The sequence below is a fragment of the Fukomys damarensis genome, unplaced genomic scaffold (assembly GCF_012274545.1).
Source record: "Fukomys damarensis isolate Sample0158 unplaced genomic scaffold, DMR_v1.0_HiC HiC_scaffold_24, whole genome shotgun sequence".
NCBI lineage: Eukaryota > Metazoa > Chordata > Mammalia > Rodentia > Bathyergidae > Fukomys > Fukomys damarensis.
Window position 1 is genome coordinate 31725377 of NW_022900936.1, and position 23519 is coordinate 31748895.

A 23519-nucleotide genomic window follows, 5' to 3' on the forward strand; every position below is an offset into this window, starting at 1 on the left:
TTATTCTAAATATCATTATTAAAAATCAAATGCATTTCTACTTGTTGACAATTTTAAATTAAGCTTATATTGTCTATTTCTCCAACTACTTCTCATTTTTCTATCTCAAGTAACAATTCTACTATCATTCTTCTCATTATTCAGAGTGAAAGCTTACATTTCCTCCTCTACTCTCCATATCCCAAATGTTGATGAATTCTTCCGCTATAGGAAAGTGCTCCAAATACCTTTTCCTATCCCAGAGCCATTACTTTAGTTCATGCCCTAATTATCTTTCAGGTGCACTTCAATTTCTCATAATTAATATCTGTACTTACCATCTCTCTTTTCATGACAGCTCTCTTATACAGCCAGATACATGAGAATTTTTCCTAATGCATATATTCTTAGGAAGCAGCTCCCTAGTTCAAAAACCTTTAGCAACTCACTATAAAACCATAAAAAGCTTAAACTAATTAATATAGCATGAAAATCTTCTATTATTTGATCTCAATCTATTACCTTTATCTTTTAGTACCTCTTTTTTATGGTCATTGTTCTTTAATTAATCCATTATACTGCCCATTATCTAAGGACACTCCATGCTTTCCAACCACTGGAATGACCTTCTGATTTTTTTCTTCTATAATCTTAACCATTTCCCAAGGTTTGGGCTTAAAGGTCTTTTCCTTAATATCTTATTATATTTTTTTCTTTTCCTGGTTCTCTGTCCTAACATGTAATGTATTTTCTCCTTACCAGTTAATGCATTGTGCTTTACATCATTGTTCTTCTCCCCTAATTAGAATCAATAAAAACTGCAATAAAATAGCAAGTAATCTATAAATACATTCTAGTTTGATTATATTATATCATCAGGTATAGAAGGATTTGGTTAGCAACATTCCATTAGTATTAATTTGAAGACAAGAAGGCTCATGTATGAGCCGTTTTATGTCCACTATTTGACTTTTTTCTAGTGCAAGTAACACCATCATACTGATTTCTTTGTATACACAAGAGAAAGTTAACACAGAGAACTCTCTGGATTAAGTGGGGCACAAGAGGGCATCTGTTGCAATTATAACATCTGCTCTGAAATGTTCTGATGTAGAAAAAAAGCAGGGGCCCATCTCTCACCACCCTTACTATCTCTGAGTGGCACAGGTGAAGGCAGATACTGCAGCATCTTATTGGACAGTACTTTCCTTCTTCCTGTTACGAACACGTTAGTCTCGATGTCTACCAAGGAGTCCATTTCCTTAAGTCAGTCATGGGGATACCACTCTCATTTCTGGATATCTTGGAGTGATAAGAAACCCAATTTTGTTCAATGAAATACAAAAGAATATTTTATAGAAAAGTGACTTCATTGTTGAAACAGAAAAAAAAATTGTGTTCTGCTGTGTCTGAAGGTCATACTTAAAACTATGGTTCTTGAATTACAACTGTAACAAGGAGCACCATTTGGACACTGCTGACACCTGAGAGTTGAATGGCAGAATGGAGCAGTAAAGCTGATACTACCACATTACTAGGTCTCTCTAACTTAGAACTTTTATCATGTGAGAAAGGCATTTTCCTTTTCCATTCAGCCCGTTGAGGAGGTTTTTCTTATTTTAGTTGGAAGTCACCACATGGGACTTCATGTTGCTGCCAGACATCTTTGGCAGATAATAACCATTATCAGAGCTTTAGAGGAGAAGCAAATTATTTCTCTGTTGATTTGTTGCTAGGTCCTGAATCTGTAACTTTTTAAAAATATGGAACTAAGTAACAGTCATAAATACCTTTAAAATAGATTGTGGATTTTCCTTGTAACAACTTCCAAACTTATAATACTGATGTGTGTCTTTTCACAATTTTAAGTGCTATGTGAATGTACTGTATCTGTCAGGAAAATTCCTGTCTTTACAATATTCAGCATCTGAGAAAAAAGGATAGAGAAAAGGGAAGGAAGCTAGCCTTACAGCTCTAGTCTTTCTTTCCCTCAGTAGAGAATGGAAAGGAGACAACCCTCAGATTTAGCTTAGAAAATACTTTCAAAAAAACTACAATTGTCTTTTGCATTTCTTATTAGATTTAAAATTATTTAAAGATATTAGCAATTATACTTTTTTTTTAGAACTAGAACAAAACTCAGGAATAATTCAGTATAGCTGAGCTCAAGTGCTTCATTTTTAAGATGAGGAAACTGAAAGCTACTGCTACAAGATCAGTGTTAGTTTTAAGCTCTGACATAATAAAAAGGTGAATTCTGACAGACATATTCATTGGCAACAAAAAAAGGATATTTTCCTGGCAATGCTGTTCCAACTCGGTAATCAGTGAAACTCTTGCTTGGATGAAAGTTGAAAATAAAAAGAAGATTTGCTCTCTCAAAAGTGATGACCTTATTGCCTTCATGTTTTTCACTCACATAGGCCTGTAAGAATTAACTCATATGTTACATTTAAATAACCCAAAGATGCCACCACAAGTAAATTGTTTACAAAAATATAGTCTTCCTTAATTATTAATTACTAATCCAGATACAAAAATCTAAAATTTTATATTTTTAAACATTATTGTCATGTCAAACTCCAGGTCAACAACAGTGCTAAAATGCCCTTAATGAGTATAAAAATCTCACTTGCCACTTGCTGATCTCAAAACACAAAACAGAGAATTACTGTTATAGTTCAGGTATCAAGTAAAAACTTGGTGTCTGAACTACATAGAAAACATTCATCTGAATATATCATGTCTCTTTATAACTGAATTTTTAAAAATACTTTTGTTTTGATCTCCAGCCTAATGTGGTTCATAAAGTTACTTTTCGAAATTTAATGTTATACCATAACTAGTTTCTGAAATTATAGTTATGATACACATTTTATTTTTTATTTGTTTTTTTAAGAGTAGGAAAAATTTATTAAAGGAAAGAAAGCTTCTAAGAGAGACAGAAAGAGGACCAGAAAGTGGGTTGCCTGCTCACTCCACTTCTCAAAGGTGTTTTATACAGCAAAGCCATGTGGTGAGGCGAGTACAAAGTGCTACAAAACTATAAGACCCAATGGAAAATTACAAGGTGGGCATGAGGTGGGGCAAAACCATGACCAACTAGTAAGATTACAAGTGCAGTCACCCAGGTAATACTGATTAAATGGGAGTCAAATGGGGGAGCAATTCACATAGCAAGCATTCAAGGATCATCATATACACTTTACGATTTTACTCAACATTGACAGATTCAATGGCCGCTCTATTATAATATGCTCAAGTTTTTTTCCATCAATAAAAGGAAAAGGTCTGAAAAGAAACAACACCTGCAAAGGCCCATGTTTTATACATCATGTATTTACAGTTAGTTGTGAGAAGATTTTGCTTTCCAGAACCATCCTAACACCGCCCCCTCAGCTTTGAGAGGACTTATTGTCATGCATATCAGCAGCACCACTCTCGGTAATTTAGAAATGTGAACCACAGCTCAGAGTAAACAGTGTGCCTTTTGGTATTCAACATTGCTCCTATTGAAAAGGAGCATCATTTTGCTCTGTCTTCCAGAAATAGCATTACTAATAAATGTGATTAGGGCATTTGTGTCATGTAGCCAATCTTACTGAATATATAAGTACCTTTGTTCAGCCATTAAAAACAAGAATCACAGACACCAAAGTAAAAACACATCAACAGTAATTTCAGACAGCACCAATATAAAGTAAATGGATTATAACTAACACACACTATATGCTAATTTCTGCAAGGAAAAAAAAGCCTGTATAAAATTTGCACCTGTTAATTACATTTTCTAAAACTTATTGAAAACTGAGACTTTAATTCCAGAGGAGAATCAGGCTCATGAAAAATACAAAACAGCACACAGTTATAATGACATCTATTGAAATGACAAGTTAGAGACCAGTAAAGAAGGGAAAAAAGGAATAAAGAAACCGACATGTTGTCAAAGTAGTTTAAGACAACATAATTATTTATATAAGGAAAAGTAGTCAAAACAATTAAGATGGTTCCACAACAATTTCCAAAATGGGCTGCATGCAGTGCTTTTGCCATTTATTTTAACCAAATGAAATGAAAATTATTAAATTTAAACAACAAACAAACTAACCAGACAAGAAAGCAGGGCACTGTGTTGAAGATTTTCATTATGCACTGGAGAGCCTTCAGTGACATGTTTTGACAACCTGAAGTATGTTACAGGGCACATTACACACTGAATAATAAAGTACTGTTTAGGAGATCTGCACATGGATTCAAATCAATTGCCATTCTAAGCATGTATAGCGTTGGTGAGTAAAACATTATATTTAGCGTAAAGAGCTTACCTGTGGAGCTGATAGCCAACCATATCTTTCTTCCAACCTATTCATATCCCTGTCAAAGTTATTCAGGTGTCTGTAGCGAAGAAGGTCATCATCAGTTAAATGAAACTGCCTTCTGGCATAGTGGTAACTCTCATTGTTTCCTTTTCTTGGGAAGTCTAACCATTCAGGATGCCCAAATTCATTGCCTGCATTAAAGAGGGTAAATATTATCTAGTAATATTGTCACTTGTAATTAAGAAACATCATAGTTACATGTTTTAATTTTTTAAAATCAGCTTATAGTAAAATTTGCTACAGCTTTACCCTGTGAATGATGCATAGGCCTGTTCAAAAAGCAGGTTCTAGTACAGAAAGTATGACATCTAGACAATGAAGCTACAGATCAGACTTTAGCTTGGCTGCTCATTTCTTGTTGCACATCTCAGGTTCCTTACGCACAAACTGAAGGACAGATACGTCTGCCACTTATTTCATCTCTGAAATAATCTAGGAGATGTCTGAGGAATTTCTGAAATCTCTACCTCTCTAATCTCCAAAATCTGTACAATGTATTACAATTTCTAAGGGATTTGCATGTATGTTACTTTTTGATCCTTAGAGAGAAACTCTATTACAGTCCTTTAACAGATGAGAAACCCACAGCTCTAGGCAGCTAAGGGATTTGTCCAACTTCACATAGATAATACTAAGTGAAGTAATCATTACAATTTACTTCTGATTCAAATCCGATGTTAGGTGGGGATTTAGCTCAGTGGTTCTGGTGCCTGCCTTGCAAGTGGCAAGGGCCTGAGTTTGATCCCCAGTACCAAAAACAACAACAACAACAAAAACAAATAAACAAACAAACAAAAAAAACCCTAACATTTCTTCCACCACATCAGTTTAGGCAAACATGTTTTCAATTTCAGGTATCACAGAAATCTTAGCCATCATCTATTATTATTAATTTTCTCTATTTCTTTTTTAGATGTACTCATTAACACTATATATATATCTTTAATTTCAAGTATGCCTGCATGTGTGTGTGTGTGTGTGTGTGTGTGTGTGTGTGTGTGTGTGTGTCTGCACCTGAGTGTACAGCAGGGACAAGTGGTTGGGAATCCATTTAAATATTATCTCCCTATTTAATAATAGAACTCTTAAAGATACTGGCATAGCAAATGACTTTATGAACAAATCCTTAGTAGCATGGGAACTAGTACAAAGAATCAACAACTGGGATCTCATCTTTTTTGTTTATTTGTTTGTTTGTTTGTTTGTTTTTGTGATACTGGGGATCGAACTCGGGTCCTTGCGCTTGCGAGGCAGGCCACCGAACCGCTGAGCTAAATCCCCAGCCCTGGGATCTCATCTTTTTAAAAAGCTTCTGCACTGCAAGAGAAATCAACAACAGAGCTAAGAGACAACCAAAAATGTGGGAAAAATATTTTACCAGTTGTTCTCAGACAAAGGTTTACTATCTAGAATATATAGATAACTAAAAAAAATGAACACCCCAAATATAAAGACCCAATTAAAAAAATGGGTATCTGAAATGAACAGACATTTCTCAGACAAAGAAGTAAAAATAGCAAATAAACATGTGAAAAAAATTTCAACATCACTGATCATTAGAGAGGTACAGATGCAAACAACACTGAGATTTCACTGCACCCCAGAAAGAATGGCTGCTATCATGAAATCAACCAATAACAAATGCTGAAAGAAACTCCTGTTCATTTTTGGTGGGAGTACAGACTGGAGCAACCACTGTGAAAATCAATATGGAGATACCTCAAACAACTAGGATTGGAAGCCCCATTTAACCCTGCTGGGTATCTTCCCAAAAGAATCAAAAGAATAATACCACAGTGATATATGCTCACCCATGTTTATAGTGACACAATTTGTAATAGCTAAAACCTGGAAACAGCCCAATTGCCCATCATCTGGAGACTGGATAAAGAAGACGTGGTTTTTTGTTTTTGTTTTTTTTATAAAATGGAGTATTACTCAGCCATTAAGAATGAGAAACTAGAGACATTTATAGCTAAGTGGTCATACTCAAGTGAAATTAACAAGACACAAGTGTAAATACTGAATATTTTCTCTGAAACTATTAGTGAAAAACTATGTAGTGAAAAACTAAAAGAGTATTTATTTTCACTATTTAGTGAAAAACTAAGTATTTTCACTAGTGAAAAGCTAAAAGTGCAAATAAGAATAAAAATGTATAACTGATATTGTGTAATGGGGAAGAAAAGGTCTAAAAGAGTAAGGGAAGTGGCAGGAAGTACAGGGAAGGTAAGAAGGGAAAAGAAAAAATATGAGAAAAGCAAAAAAAATTGAATAAAGTCTTTGTAAACAGGGAAGGGTGGAGGGGAGTATGGAGGACAGAGGAATGGGAAAAACTACAAACCAAGATACATCCTGTCAAGGTACAGATCCTAATGACTGTAACTATTGTATACCTAAAATGTACCAGTAAGCTTGATTAAAAAAATGAAATCCAGAAACCAAATAAACTTTAAAAATAAAATGATAGTAAATATAGTTCTTATTCTATTAATTAACCTTAGATCAATTATTGCTTTTATTGAAAGTAGGGTTTCTAATTTAAATATTTTTCTAAAAGTGAAATATTTAAAATTTACTTTCATATATATATCACTTGAAAGCTACAAGTTCTAGGCCATAAATTTCTCTGATGAGTAAGAGAGTACCAATTACTGTATTCTACTTCAAAGAAATTAGTATATTCATATTCTAATCGGTAAAGACAAGTAAACTGGAATATAATTCAAAAGTATTTACTATATAGTTGCCTTAAACAGTGAGGTCTGCTAAAAAACCCTGAAACTTATATTTAACTTTTCAGGAGCATAGTCATAAAATTAGAAAGCAACATTCTATAAATAGTTCTGTTGAACTTTCATAAAAATTAAAATCCTGCAAATGGTTCTCTAAATATAAATTTTTTGGTCTAAATAACAATATTTATGATGTCCACAGCACTGCAGAGGTGACTCAGATTTCTGACTCTGTAAGTCTACATTTATTTTTGATGCATTAAATTGGCACAAGGCACTTCTCTCTCTGCTACACTTGAGTCCTGCCCAGGTCGAATGCCTGAAAACATAAGCACACAGTACACCCCTTGGCATTTCTTGTTCTGACAATCATTCAACTGGCAAAGTGATGTACCTCCAGAACTTTAGCCTGTATATTCTTTACTGATCATTAAAGGACAAGCGTACATCAAAGTATCAACCTGATTACTAGTGAGATTTCAAGTAGTGGACAACTTAGCAGAGAGTAGAAATTCTATTGGGTAGCTAAATTATATTAATCCATAAGTACATTCAGGCCTTCTACAGGCAAACAATTTGCAGTTTTTCTGGATTAAACCCAATATTAATAAGTAATTCATTTAGCATTTTTCCAGGAGAAAGGATCACATCATATGATCACAGAAGAGAGAAGACTGAATGATTCAATGTCTGTTATCAGGTGCTAGGCATTACTGTAATCACTGCACATGAATTAGCTTTTCTGCTCTTTAACAACCCCATGTGGGAGATACTATTATCCAATACGAGACACAGAAAGGTCATGAAGGAGTTTGGAATGACCACAAAACAAGATTGGTGGTGAAAAGAAAAGCCAAGAGAGACAGGATGGGATTACAATGAGTCTTATAAACTTTAGACCTTATGCTGTGGACAGTAGGGAACCAAAAAATTCAAATGTGTATATTATTAAAATATTTGGTACAATGTGGAAAAGGAACTGGATATTGGGAAACAGTAAGTGGTAGAAAAATTTGTATACAGAAATTTAAAACTCTGTATTTGTATATAAAATTTAAAGAATAAGAGCTGATGAGCCGCGTGGGAATGAGGGAAAATACAGATTCAAATGGCATTTCTGAGATGTACATAATGAGGTTTCGTGACTGATTGACTGCAGGGAGAGAGGAAAGAATGTCTGAATGCAATTTTGAAGTTTCAAGTTTAGGAGACTGAATAATGACATTAACTGCACTAAGGGAAAATGGTGACAGAGAAAGTTTGGGGTGAGAAGAAAATGAGTTCAATTTTAGGAATACTAAATTTAAAACCTGAAGGATTTACAGGCATTCATAGATTTAGAGTAGAAGTGACAAAAATAAGCAACTGAAATTCATGAGAGAATTGCAGGTGGGAACAAGAATAATTTGTAAAACCATGATAAGTGAAGATAATTGCAGCCACCAGAAGAAAGGGCCACAGGCAGCATCCCAAGGAATTTCAGGCAGAAAGAACTGTGAGGAGAGACTGAGGAGCAATGGCTAGTACAGTAAGAAACATCAGAAGTGGTACCCAATGCTTTCAAAAATCAAAATAAAACAAAACCAAAATCCCAAACACCATAAATAAAAATAAGAACCACCTATATTATCGCTTTTTTGATGTAGAAAAAGATGGGGTAGAATTATGCTTCTCAATCTATATTATATTCCAGAATCACTCAGGAGGTCTGCTAAAAATGTTTATCTCCAATAACATTTATTCATTAATTCTGATGGAGACTTCAGGGCCAGAAACTAGGATTTTATGAACTTCCCTGTAATATTCTAAAAGTAAGTAGGCTAACATACTCACCCTGAAAAAAATAAATGTAGAAATTTAAAAGTTCATCATATCAAAGTAAGGACAGTTACACAACATGATGCTAATGAATATACATTTCCAACTCATTACAGTGAGACCACTTAAGAGATTAACAAGACTTAAGGCAATTTAAAACCTCCAGGGGGTTCAGTGTCATCATCTGCAGAATAGGACAGTAGGTTTCATAAAGCTCTTTTAAGATTTCATGAGGTGATTTAAGTGAGATGCTTAACATAAGATCTGGCAGCTCTTATGTTACATACTTTCAGTCATCACTGATGTGAAAGAAGGACCTAGTAGGCAAGAGATGTTAATGCTAAAAATTTTATCTCTTACCATTCTGTGCTGAAATCTGGCCATCCCTGATCTGCAGCAGACATACAAGTCACTAGCATAAATTAAAATGACAGTTATTTGCCTCTTCTTCACTTATTGCTTTATTTAAAAAGCTACAATTCTACAGTGGGGAACTCCCTCATATTTTTAACAATACAATCACATATACTAAAGCCAGGTGCTAATTCACTTTCCATTATTCACTATTTTAGAATTTAAAGGAGAGAACTGATTTACAAAACAATTTTGTTAAGATTCACATAGGGCAAAACAGGTTACTAAGTTAGTTATCTTTCCTCTACCCTCTTGGAACTTTCATTATTCCCATATATTTACCCTTCCAAGTCTTCTGATCAAGTTCTTAACAGCCTCAAATGATAAGCCGCAGCTACTTACATTTCATTTGAGAGTAACATTTTTGGCACCTTCTAAAAGTGTAATTTTGCTTAGGCTGGAATACTCCTAGCACCTGGTGACCTTCCCTTTTCCTAGTACTATCTCCCAGCCTTCTTGAAAATATGAATGCAGGTCACAGCCCCCATTGCTTGACATCCTTTCCAACTGCTGCAGGTGGATTAACGATGTGAAAACAACAAATGATTCTTCCCCAGATAGTTCAGCTTGCTTTTAGTACCTTGCCTGCCAGTACAGTTTTCATCAGAACAGAACTGAATGATCAGTTTGGCCCAAACTATTAGAAGGTATTATTAAAGTATTCTATAATCTGATTTAAAGCTAAGTAACTATCTTACACACACACACACACACACACACACACACACACACACACACACACACACACACTTAAATGGTACATGAACTTCACTAAGCAAAAAATCCAATGTAAAATTATATCACCACTTATTTCTAATATTCCAGAATGAAAAGTCACAGTTTCATAATGTACTGCAAAAAAAAAAAAGTGATGGATTGAAGTTTGTCTCATCCTAAAATTCCTCTGCTGTAACCCTAAATCTTAATGTGACGGCACGAGTTGGTGGGACTTTGAGAAGCTATGAGATGATGAGGGCAGAGTCTTCAGGACAAGGATCAATGTTCTTATAAAAGAGACTCAGAAAGCTCTCTTATTCCTGCTGCCATGGAAGAAAGAGCAGGAAGATAAGCATTTCTGAGCCAGGAAGCAAGTCCTCACTAGACAGCAAATCTGCCAGCATCTTGAAATTGGACTTTCAGTGTCCAGATTATGAAAAATAATTGCAGTTTAAGCCACTTAGCCTATGGTTGTTACAGTAGCCGGCACAAAATTAAAAATATATATATATTGAAGAGAAGAATGATTAAAACTAAATGAGGCAAAACACAGTGTTTTAGAACAGTAACAGATATATACTATCCATGTAAAAACTAATGGCTAACATTATAAGTTTTAAATATCTATTATGTAATAAATATACCCACGGATATATTATTTTTAAAAACTACAATTATATACTCATAGTACAACTTGAAACCTTACAAAATGATCTTTTCCTTTTTGGTAAATGTTTATTTTCACTGATATCTATATTTATCTATTTATATGCACATATATATATATATATTCTTTTCATATATATTTATATCTATTCCATTTCTCTAACGAGTATCTACTTACCTACAGCTTGTTTTTGAACAAAGATAGATTCATATACTAATCTTGAATTTTAATATCACAGTTTTCTATGTAAAAAGTATTCATCTGCATGGCATTATTCCACCATGTGCATAAAATAAAAATTTATTCAACAAATCACCTCAAGTTAGTAATTTGGCTTTTTCTTATACTCCAATGTTTATAAATAATCAGTGTAACAGTTTTAACTTTGGAGATTTGTCAGTTATTTCTCCAACATACACTGAAAAGGTATAATATCTGCTTAAAAGGTCAACAGTACATAGGGTTCTAATGTCTCCTCAAGTTTTGAACACTTCTAATTTTTTACAGATACAGTTACAAATTAGCAAATTGGTTTAGGAAATATTGTTGAAAACACAAATATTACTTACTGTACATGTTTAGAATTATAGTTTAAAAGTATTCTGCATTATTTAAAGTTAAGACTTTGTAAAATGTTCTCTAAGATACACATAATTTGAATATCCACTTAACTTTTTAATATTACATCAAAGTAATTATTAACAGAAAAGTCATTCTGTGAGGTCAAATTAAGTACTAGGTGTAATATAAGAAAAAGTTAAAAAAGTGTCACAATCTACGATTTTGAATGTATTTTAAGTTTTACTTCATTTATCTTTTTAAATATAAGTTCAATTCTAAGAACATCCTAATAAGTATATTTAGATAATATGAACATCTCTTGATTTTTTTGGGGGGGGAGGACCAGGGATCAAACTCGGGACCTTGCACTTGTGAGGCAGGTGGTGGAACCACTGAGCCAAATCCCCGGCCCTATACTTAGATCATATGTCACTTAAATTCCTATGTTAGATAACTTTTTTAAATTGTGTCTTATTAGAGAATCATTTATTGATTTTTATTAGGTTCATTTTGATTTGCTTGAAAATCTTTCCCTGGAGAAGAACACTGAATGACACAGGAAGTTGCATAAACCTCAACAACAAAAAGATGGAAAATTGTACCAGTGATTGTAGATAAAACATTCTATAGGATGGCTTTGGAATGCTACCTCTGTTGTAAATGAGCTGACAAGGGGCAAATTAAGTTTAATGTGGACAAATGCAACATTAAATTTCATTTTTGGTTCAAAACTATAAACACAAGCATAAAATAAATGCAACCAAATCACAGAAAGACTTTCAAAGTGACCTTGGGTTAACAGTGAGGCATTCTCAGGCTGAACAGAGAAACTGCAAAATGCCTGTTAATATCTTACACTAGCTCACAGCACACAGACCTAACGAAGAAAAATACTGTCATTAAAAGAAGTTTAAATGTTCTTCTCAGCTAAGGTCTACAAATTACTTAGAAAATGTGGCAGTACTTGAAACAGTACAGTGAAATATGGCCACCCAAATGAGCTTACAACTAAGGGCTGCTGTATATAAAAATACAAGTCTACATTTATTCAGGTGATGGTCAAGAAGGCAATTGGTCGGTTTTAGTACAGACAACTTGATGGACTGGGACCAACATGATCTGAATCAACATTTGAATTTAACAAAATTAAAAACTGTATTTCTAAATTATATGCTCCTTTGCTATTTACATGTTTATACATATATGCATGTATATGTTCCTCAATAAATGCATCGGAACCTAGTGTTAATGCATCTCTAGTGGCTGTCTGCTACTTTGTGGAAAATGTCACATGTATATTTATATGAGCATTTTCTAAGGTAGAAAGATTTCTGTCAGATTCTCTAGGCATCTAAAGCTAAATGTTTTTGTGGAAGAATCATTTACTGTATTACAATGTTTGCAGCTAGTAGAATACATCACAAGTAGGAATTTTTAAGCAATAAAAAAGTAAAGAACTACTAGGGAATTTTGAAGGAAGCATTTTCAAACCTTTGGCTGGTTTATTCAAGAGATGAGGCTTAGAAAAGTCACATTTGAACAACTGTAGCACAGAGATGCAATGACTGTGACACCTGAGAACAATACTTCTGAGCCTCAAACACACGTTACAAGTAGCCAGTCAGCAACCATTAAGGCATGATCTTTCTTCTCATTAAATTATAATTGTGATCAGTAATGCAACATCAAGTTTTACTCGGTTCAAAATGAAGAGAAGACAGAAATTTTTGAGCTGACACTTGGGACATATTGTGAGAAAACTCACAATACATGCTGTGATTCACTGCATTCAGTACAGCAGCAGACCTGAGTGCTCCCAGCAATGAGAAGACTAAAAGGTTTGGCTAAACAGCTTTAAAAGAAAACCAGGGAAATAAAGTGTTTGTAAATGGGGAAGGGAGGAGGGGGTGAAGGGAGGGCAGGGACAAGGGGAAAAAATGAGAATCAAGAGCTATTATGTAAATGTACAAGATTCCAATGATGAATGTAACTGTACTGTATACCTAGAATGTATCAATAAACTCAATAAAAAAAAATAAAAAAGAAAAGAAAACCAGAGAAGCAGGTTGACTAAGCCTGCTACAGTCTACTAATGATTTTAGACATTTCTACTAAGTTTCTTCTCTCCCTCTCTGTTTGTTCTGTACATACTTCCATTCATGCTGTTTAATTGTGAAAAATCTCTAAGCACAAAATTCCTTTCAGAACTCCTTTCCCTGTAATTAATTTTTTCTGTTTGACATAAAGTTCCAAACTGTAAACAGACAAGAAATCAGCTGTTACATTGATGAAATTCAAGTCACCATCACTCATGAAAGCTTTAGTTCTGTTAGCTGAACATTTTGATTAGCAGGTTTGTGTATTTTATTTCTCCAAGCTGTAGGGTATACTAATTTTACCTAGGAATTAAAGTCTATCACAGACTCCATGCTGTGGATGTTATGTAATTCTTATTGTTTCCAAGTCTACGTATATATAAAATAAGGTATATGCCTAATGAGAATATAATAATCTTCAGTTCCTACTCTGTTTAAAAACTATAATGAAGTAACTTTTAAAAAGAAACTTCTATTTTAAAATAATGCTTTGCTTTCTCAGGTTCTTTAGTAAGTTCTTAACTACTGAAATGGCAGAACACAACACAGTTTTCCAAATCAGAGCCTATGACTTTCCCTTATAGTAAAATAAATTTACAAGCCAGGTGTGGTGGTGCACGCCTGTAATCCCAGCACTCGGGAGGCTGAGGCAGGAGGATCACTGAGTTCGAGACCAGCCTGGGCTACATAGTGAGTTCCAGGTCAGTCTCAACTACATAGTAAGACCCTGTCTCAAAAAATCAAAACAAAAGAAAAGTAACTTTCCTGTGTTTCCTGGTGACTGTGGAACGGTCAGGGACTCTAGAGCAACCTATCTGGATTCCCACCCTGTCTGGGTGACTGCACCAGCCAACGAGACATGAACAGTACTATTATGGGCAGGGCCATGTGTAATGTTTCTTTTAATTTTCCAGAGCAAGCTCTAGTGTCCTGCAGTTACAACAGGAACCCCAATATTTTTTTTGTTTTTCAAATTTTTTAATTTTATTAGTACATGTCTGCAGTACATGAAGTTTACATTAATCTTGAGGAGTAGGTACACGAACATAATACAGCTTGGTTTTTTTGTTTCGTTTTTGGTTTTTGTTTGTAAAACTCCACTTTTATTTCTCACCACCTCCTTCCCTGCATCTCTAAATCCCCTTTCCTAATTTCATTCTTCAGGTCATTACTATTCTTAACTTGTTTATGACAGATAATGTTAACATTCACTGTGGTTATTTGGTTCCTGTACATGGCATTTCTTAATTCCTCTTATCTGCAAGAGAGCTATCCTCCTTCATTTTTTCCATCCCTAATTGTGCTGTTTGTTTGCTATTATGAACTGTGCTGTTATAAGCACAGGTATACATGTATCTCTGTAGTATGAGGTCTTTAGCTCTTTGGGGAAGAAATCTAGGAGGGGAAGACTTGGGTCATATGGAATTTCTAATTTTAGTTCTTTGAGAAATCTCCATATTGATTTCCATAATGTTTGTTTGTATTAATGCACATTTCCACCAACAAAGTAGGAAGGTTCCTTCTCACTACAACCATGACAGCATTTGTTATTCTTTGACTTCTTGTTGACTGCCATTCTTTCTAGTATAAGAAAATTTACTGTTGTTTTAATTTGCATTTCTCGAAAGGCCAGAAATGCTGAACATTTTTCATATGTTTTTACCCATTTATACTTCTTCTTTTTGTTTGTTTGGGTTTTGTTTGTTTGTTTGTTTGTTTTTTGAGACAGGGTCTCCTTATGTAGTTCAGACTGACCTGGAACTCACTATGTAGTGGCTGTTCTTGAACTCACAGCGATCCTCTTGTCTCAGCCTCCCGAGTGCTGGGATTACAGGCATGAGCCACCACACCTGGCTTTGTACTTCTGAGAATTATCTGTTCATTTCACTTGCCTATGTCTCACCCCCGCCAGCCTTTTGGTACTGAGGATTGAGCACAGGACCTTGTGCTTGAGAGGCAGGCACAGTGTCACTGAGCTAAATACCCAGCCCTTACATGCCCATTTCTTAATTGGGTCTTCTATTTTAGGCGATCTAATTATTTTTTAGTTCTTTACATATTCTAGATATTCTTTAGAAGAATGACTGGATTTTTTCCCTTTTTTGTAGGTTGTCTTTTCACTCTATGCAATATTTCTTTGGTTTGAATATTTCTACCTACAAATGGTAAAGGTCTACTATAACTTCTTTTGGAGCACAAAAACCACCTATCTGTCTTCCAGAAGATGACATACAGTGACTTATCACATGAGCCAACCAGAAAAGAATTTAACACTGCTTAACAGAACAGAGATATACTTTTACAGTCCAGCACAATCTCGTAGCTACACACACACACACACACACACACACAGTTGGATCTCCATAACTATGGGCTCTGCATCCATGGATTCAACCAATGACAAAATGAAATGTTTGAAAAAACAAATACAGGAAATTTGCAGGAAACAAAAGTTGAATTTGCCATACATGGGCCTCTATGCCAAATCCAGGAGCAGAAGTAATGCACAGGGGCACATGCGGCTGTAGCCTCCTGCCATCTCAGTTACCCTTAGTTTCTCTCCTACTCTCACTCTGAGAATATCGCTGGCTTTGCATCTCATCTTTTTCATGCTATACTCTGTAGTTAGGTCTCGGATGTTTGCCTCTGTACTGAGCATGCATGAACTTTTCCTTCTCATAATGTTTCCCTGAGCAATATAGCATAAGGACTAATCATATAGTCTTGTATTAAGTATTGTAAGTAACATAGGAATGATTCAAGATATATGGGAAGGTGTTTGCAGTTTATACGTAATTACTACATCATTCTATATGAAGACTTAAACATCCTTGTATTTTGGGGTATGGCTGGAACCAACTCTGCAGAGTAATATGGTTAATATATATTAGCATGATGTCCCTTATCACAGAGTGTACCCCTAAAGGGAAAAGAAAGAAAATGAAACAAGTATAAGAAGAGGCATGTGTTTAACCTGAGGGTATATAGGAAAGAGGACTACAAAAAATATTTAAAATATAATTTATAATTAAAATAGTTAAAGTAGTAGGGGAATAAAGGCAGAATACTCCTCTCTGTATACTCAAAAAGAATAAAATGCAAAGGCTCAAGAGTCATCAAAGTGAAAGAAGACAGCTCTTAAATGATGTCGATATACAGAGAGAGGGGGGATAGTCATTATTAATAACTAATCCTAGAAATCCATGCTATTACTTTTGGTACTAAGAAAGAGACACACACACACATACACACACTTTTTGTACTAGACACATGCTTGGTCTTGAGAAACAAACAGGGAAATTGACAATATGGGAGTGGATGGTATTGCCAGAGAAAAATATATAGGTTAAAGACAGCAGGAAAGTATGCATAATGAGACAAATATTGAGAAAAACATTTCTAGGCCAGAAGAGTATGGGAAGGAACCTAAGAGGAAAGGAAGAGACACAAAAATCATGGAGGGTGAGAAATAGAAAAGTGAACCAATGGAAGGAGTGATTCTCAGAAGAAATAAGTTCTGGCAGTGTGAATTAAAATCTAAAATACTGGAGTAAATTTAGTGAACATGAAGACATCAATAAATGGAAAGGAAGCAACAACAGTGATGTCTACAAAGCCAGAAAACTAAATAATGTATCAAGAATAATATATGCTTTAATTTTTCTGTTTGTTTATTCAAGGATATTGGCAGAAGAAGGATTAACTAAATACTTGAAATGATCATTCTTAATTACAGTGATATATATTCATAAACACATGCACTGTATTTTAATACATTAACAAAACCAATGAACTACTAGTTTTACCTACAATCTCTATAAGAAATGTGCAAATTTTTTGAGTATAATACAGGATAAATTCCCGTATTTCACGTATAGATAAAGGAAATGGTAGCATGAGAAAAATGTTACACCTGTTTCCTTTGTCTCTAATAATATGGCAGTGACTCGTTTCCATGTCTCCCATCCTAGGACAGGGATCAGGGACCAGGAATGAATGTTGGAATAATGGTAGTAGTTCTGGTCTATTCCCTCCTTCTGCTCTTGCAGGAGAACCTTCTTATTAATTAGGCATGAAAAATTCTTAGCAAGAGCCAAGTGAGCTATGGGCATGTGGAAAACAATATTCAGCTTACATTGTTTGGATTTGGCCAAATCCATGAATGAGGCACAGGATATTGAAGGAAATAAATGCTCAGATCAAGTGTTTGCATAGGTTGTCGAAACATAACAAACAGACAACATTATTTACCCCAGAAGCAGACTACATTACATATAAATGAAGTAGAATAAATGTAGACGTATTTATGAACAAGTCTTATTTGAAATATTAAGACAGAATTATTATATCGAGTGGGAATTATAAGATGTATGATTAAAAGATACAGATTGTTTAAATAAAAAAAATTCTTGCACTAAAAGGCACATTGCAATTAATATCCATCAAAATATCCCTCTTATTTCAAATACACTTATCCCATGAAAAAACATTTTAAATAAATTATACTCATAAATAATATCGAAATAAAAATAACCATTTTTAAGACACTCCAATATAAATGGACAATTACGCTACAATTAGTAGTTGTTTTAAATAATCTTAATAAAAGTTTTTTGAGAGGAATAAAATAACAAATCAGTAAATAATGTAATTTTCTAAAGCCATGTGTGTATAAAGCACTAGTTCTGAAACTTAGATATATGTATTCTTTCCATTGCATCCTATACTAGGTACCTGATTCAAACAATATGAACTGGAAACCTATGAATGTACAGCCCTTAGGTTAGATAGTGAGAGCTACAGAAAGATGTGTTAGAGTGTATTTCCAATTCCACCATAAAGAGTATAAGGCAAGTATATTTGTTATTAACCTGCACTTTCTTTTTACCTAGCATGTTCTGCGACTTTTGCTATTATTACTACAGGTCATAGCTCTTTAGTTTCCAAGAGGCCTTTTCAAAACTCCTGTAGAAGGCTTTGGTGTTCCACGTGTTCATGCACTTGTGTTGAATACTATTCTTTATTAAAGCAAATACTTAAGTAGTATGCTGTGTTTTGTGTGTGAGTGTAACTAGTATGACGCTGTGTATTGATTTCACGTATCTGCAGATAATCTTATATTCTTATCTACTATCTCTACTAACTAAAATAACAACAAGACTATAGTACATACACAAAAATTTATTAAATAAATGTTAAGGAAAAAATTATAGCTGCTTCCTTTAGAAGGTCAGATAGTCTTCACTGGTAGTAGCTATTTTATTTTTAGAATCCCCAGTTTGAAGCACAAGAATAAGATAAAGAAAATGTCTAACAGCACTTCTTTATTGATTGCAAAATTGTTTTTTATGAGGGCAATAAGAAAAAAACAAAGCTTAATGGATTAGAAAGGTTATTTATAAAGAGGAGCATATCTACACCATCAAAAAGGGGAAGATACAGATCAGAGGAGAGTAGATGAATCACTTTGGTTGTCTATTTTTTCAGGGGCCAGGTTTTCTCTTTTCAATGCCATGTCAGGAAAAGAAAGAATTCAAGAAATTTCTGTTGCTATGTATACTTTGATCTACATTCCACTTTGGCACATTTTTACATTTAAGGTAAATTATACAAGTGTAATAAAACTAACCATAAAATCGTAAAGTACATAAGAATTGAGACTATTATGTGAACAATGAAGAATTATGTTTGCTTATTTTTTTCTTTGCTGACATTTCTAGGTATTAAACTCAGAGTCTTCACACTGAGCTATATCTTCAGTCTTTTTTTTTTTTTTCCTTTTTTTTTGAGGCAAGTTCTTGGTAAGTTGCCAAGTTACCCAGGCTTGGCTCAAATTTGCAGTTCTCTTGCCTTAGCTTTCCAGAATGCTGGGATTACAGGTGTGTGTCATGACTGGTTTAGATATCATTTTCTAGTAAGAACAATCATAACAGTAATGCACTTCTCTTATTTATTCTCAAGCTATTTTATGATTTATAATGCAACTCTAATTTGCAAGGTTTACTTCTAAGTTACATGCCTGTAACTTAATCAAAGGGACAGTATCAGATTGCTGGGTGATATTCACTACTATGTGTTTCAGCCAACAGCCAGTCAGCCTTGTCTGCTCCACTCCTAGGAGCTTCTGTTTCCTCTTGGGCCACTGGTACCAAGGAATGAGAAAAATGTTCCACATAAGCAAGACAGGCTGTGGCGACTACTGAGTACTTCTTCCTCTACAAGAAAAAAAAAGTTTTTAATATTTGTATTAGATTGCTTCAGGCCTCTCCCTTTGTAATGGAAAATATTGATTTTGACTTTTTTTAATGGAGGATTCAAAAATCACAGAAACTTGGCTGGGGCATTTGCAAAGTTCTATGTTTGAGCCTGGCAAAAACACTTCCCCCACCCCCCACACATCTTTAAGACAATGGTATTAAAAACACCACATAAAAATCTCCTAGAGAGGTTTGACACAACCTAATGGCAGACATCAGTACGTTTAATTTTGAGTACCCATAAAGGTGAAATAACTGCTGTATTCCAAAAAAGGACAAAGTTCTAAATAAGAGAAACATCTGGCAAAGAATGCAGGCATGAAGAGAATTACTGTCCTGGCTTTAGATCTTTCACATGTTAACTGTCTCTTTCTTAAATTATATCATTTGTAAATTCTTATCTCTGGATGAATGAGGAAAGTTCATTGCTATCTTTTGAGCTTTTATGTCCAATTTAAAGCTAGATGACATACAGGAATCTGATCACAACCTGAATTTCATGCTAGTGAATCAACTTTTCAGTTAGATTTTGGACTTGTCCTACTCCATTTTGTTTCCAGGAATTTTGTGCATTCTTTGACAATCAGGTTAAATATCATCACTTATGACCAAAACACATCTTTCCCACAGTCAAAAAAGATCTTTTGCTATATAATTGTTTTCTAGAAAAGAGATATTTACTCTCTTCTATTACACTGTGCAAGTTTTGTCTAACGATGCATAAGCAGAATTGCTGTGATTCTTTCAAAAAGAACTGACTCCGATAGCAGATAGTCACAATTTGTTTCTCTTCTTTCCTGTGCAGAAAGAAGTTTTGGAACCTTGATTTCAACTATGTAGGTATGACAGTATTTTAGTTTTGTGCATGCTATTTTGCATAGTGAAATGTTTTATACATTTAGATATACTTAAGTGTATTTAATGTAGTTATATCAAAAGTCTGAACTATATGATAGATATACAAGTAAACTTCCATTTTTCAGATTATGAAGTTTCTGAATAGAATCAGAAGAAACATAAAATGAAGGGTGTTATTATTAGAGATCATACATCTTATATATTTACTTAATGTAAAATAAATAAATATATATATATATAAATTCAATATAAAGCTCTCTAGAAATAAATGTGATACTATGCCTAAAGACTAAAGAAATATCTAAGAGATCTAATTATACTACTACAAGGAGGATTAAAATTAACATCTAAAATTATGGAATAATAGTTATCTGAGTCCCTTATAAACTGCAAAAGGAATGTGTTTTTTAAAACCTGCATCAAAGGTTTCCACAAATCTCTCCAAACTTTACAAAGGATCATTAAATGTGTCAGGTACTTGTGGGTGGTGGGGGGGCTTTTAACGTTCCAAGTGACAGATGTCGAGACTCATGAATATCTAAATATTCATAACTTGGCAGACATTGTGTAATATATACACACTTTAATGTTACTTCTCAGATTCATTTTTTTTAAAAAAGCCTTGTAGGGCTAGTTGAAGATTAGGATAGAAACAGTAAGAAACTTCTGGGGCCAGGGATATAGTTCAGTGGCACCAAATAAGAAAGAAGGAAGGAAGGAAGGAAGGAAGGAAGGAAGGAAGGAAGGAAGAAATATATAAAGCAATTTCTATTAAATGACTCATTTAATTATAAATACTATTATATAGATACTTAGTTTTATATAATTGTCTGAATCTAAGTCCAGTCTCAAAAGTTACACATTTTGGGGGTCTGTTTGTCACAATTTGTAAATGTCAAGTTGTGTATCTTTTTTTTTTTTTTTTTTTTTTTTTTTTTTTCTATTTGTTTTTTTTTTTTTTTTTTTTTTTTTTTTTTTTGGTACCAGGGATTGAACTCAGTCCTTGCGCTTGCAAGGCAGGCCACTGAACCGCTGAGCTAAATCCCCGGCTCTAAGTTGTGTATCTTTTTATTAGTGATATAGAAGAATTTTACATTGATTGAACACATTAAATACAAGGCATAACCCCAACTTCTTCACTCATTAAATATTTCAATATTTAAAGGTGCTCAGAATCTCACTTTTTGTTGTCGTTCGATGATGAAGGTGAGGCACAGAAAGATTAGGTAACATACTAGAGACAGCACAGCCAGGAAGGTAAGTAGCCAGGATCAGAATGTAGACAGAACAGCTCCAAATCTGAACTCTTACGTACATACTGCCTCAAAATGAAAACTGGAAAAAGGATACTGTCATGTAGACGTGATAAGTGAAACTATGCATTACAAAAAGTTGTGTAAACTTTTAAATGTCTAAATAAATACTACATATGTTCACAATTATATGGGAGACTATATCTGCAAAAGATCATGAAGAGAAAATATTCTATAACTTGGCTACAAGATGAATGCTTAGAATAAAGAAAATAAAGAAAAAAACAAAATGACTCTCAGAGTTGAATGGTTGGTGACTCAAATGTGAGCATTACACTCATAGCACTACTACTAATGAGTACAGCAAAAGAAATAATAAAAGGCCATCAATATTTGGGAGTATGATTGTAGTTTTGGATTTAGAGACTTAAAGAGCCATCAAATACCCATGCAGAGATCTCAGGTAGAGAGAGTTAAAAATGTACGTCGGTAGTTTAGATGAAAATTTAGAGCTAAATTTTTTATCTATTTACCTAGAATTATCTATATTAAAGAAAAGGCAATAGTATAATAGTAAATTAATTCTCTAAAAAAAGAGTAGAAATGTAATATAAGATGCCAGGACAACACCTTAGAAAATATGCCCATTATAAGAGAGGAAAGAGGAGAATGAGTCAGTAAAGAAGACTAGGGAAAGACCAGAGGAGGAATCAAAATGGACTAAGTAGTCAAGGAGTCCAGAGATCTGCTAGAAAACAATGGCCTTGAAAATGAAAGTTTCCTGATTGTAAAAGTGAGGAGACACGTAATGAATTGAGTATGAGAAAGTGGGGTGTGAGGGCCTGGGATTTAGTGCGGTTGTGCTGCCATCTGCCTTGCAAGCACAAGGACCTGAGTTTGATTTCCAGTACCAAAAAAAAAAAAAGAAAGAAAGAAAGAAAGAAAGTGGGGTGTTCACTCAAAACTACACAATGAAGTTATCAAAGAGGGAAATCACAAAATCATAATTGGCTTTTAGGTTACTAACCTATTTCTCAATTTCTAAAGTATGCTTTTTTTTTTTTTAAAGTGCCACTGAGCTACATTCCCAGCCAAACTATGTTTTTTTTTTTTTATTATTGAGTTTATTGGTACAATCTAGGTATACAATACAGTTAAATTCATTACTGGGATCCTGTATCTCCACATGACAGGTCTTGGTTCTCATTTTTTCCCCTGGTCCCTGCCCTCCCTTCACTCCCTCCTCCCCTCCCCATTTACAAACATTTTATTTCCATTTTCTCATTTTTTTAAATTTTCCTTAGTCCCTTTCCTCTACCCTTCCCACTTTCCCTACACCTTCAGCCCTTTTCTTCCTATTTTACATTATTAATTATTCCATTAGGATCTTGTATACTATTATAGTTTTTCACACCAGAGAAACTATTCGGTATTTATACATTTGTGACTTATTTATTTCACTTAGGATTACATCCTCAATATGTATCCATTTTCCTATGAATGAATCTAATTTCTCATTCTTTATGACTGAGTAGTATTCCATTTTATAGAAAAAACCACACCTTCTATATCCATTTTCCAACTGATGGGCAAATGGGCTATTTCCAAGTTTTAGCTATTACAAACTGTGCTGCTATAAACATTGGTGCGCATTTATCACTGTGGTATGATTCTTTTAATTCTTTTCGAAAGATACCCAGCAGAGGGATGGCTGGATCAAATGGATGCTTTTTAAAAGCAAAGTTTTAAAAATTTTGAAAGTTTCTTATCGGTTTTCTACTTATT

General features: G+C 34.1%; 1 protein-coding gene across 1 annotated transcript in view; it reads right to left on the reverse strand.

The window, feature by feature from the left end:
• Gbe1 (1,4-alpha-glucan branching enzyme 1) overlaps window positions 1-23519 on the reverse strand; it is a 267726-nt gene that overhangs the window by 29096 nt on the left and 215111 nt on the right. Inside the window, exons 13-14 of the mRNA XM_010602875.3 lie at window positions 4305-4489; window positions 2274-2404 (exon numbers count right to left, since the gene is read on the reverse strand). Coding sequence (XP_010601177.1) covers window positions 2274-2404; window positions 4305-4489 — 316 coding nt within the window. The remainder of the gene's footprint in view (window positions 1-2273; window positions 2405-4304; window positions 4490-23519) is intronic.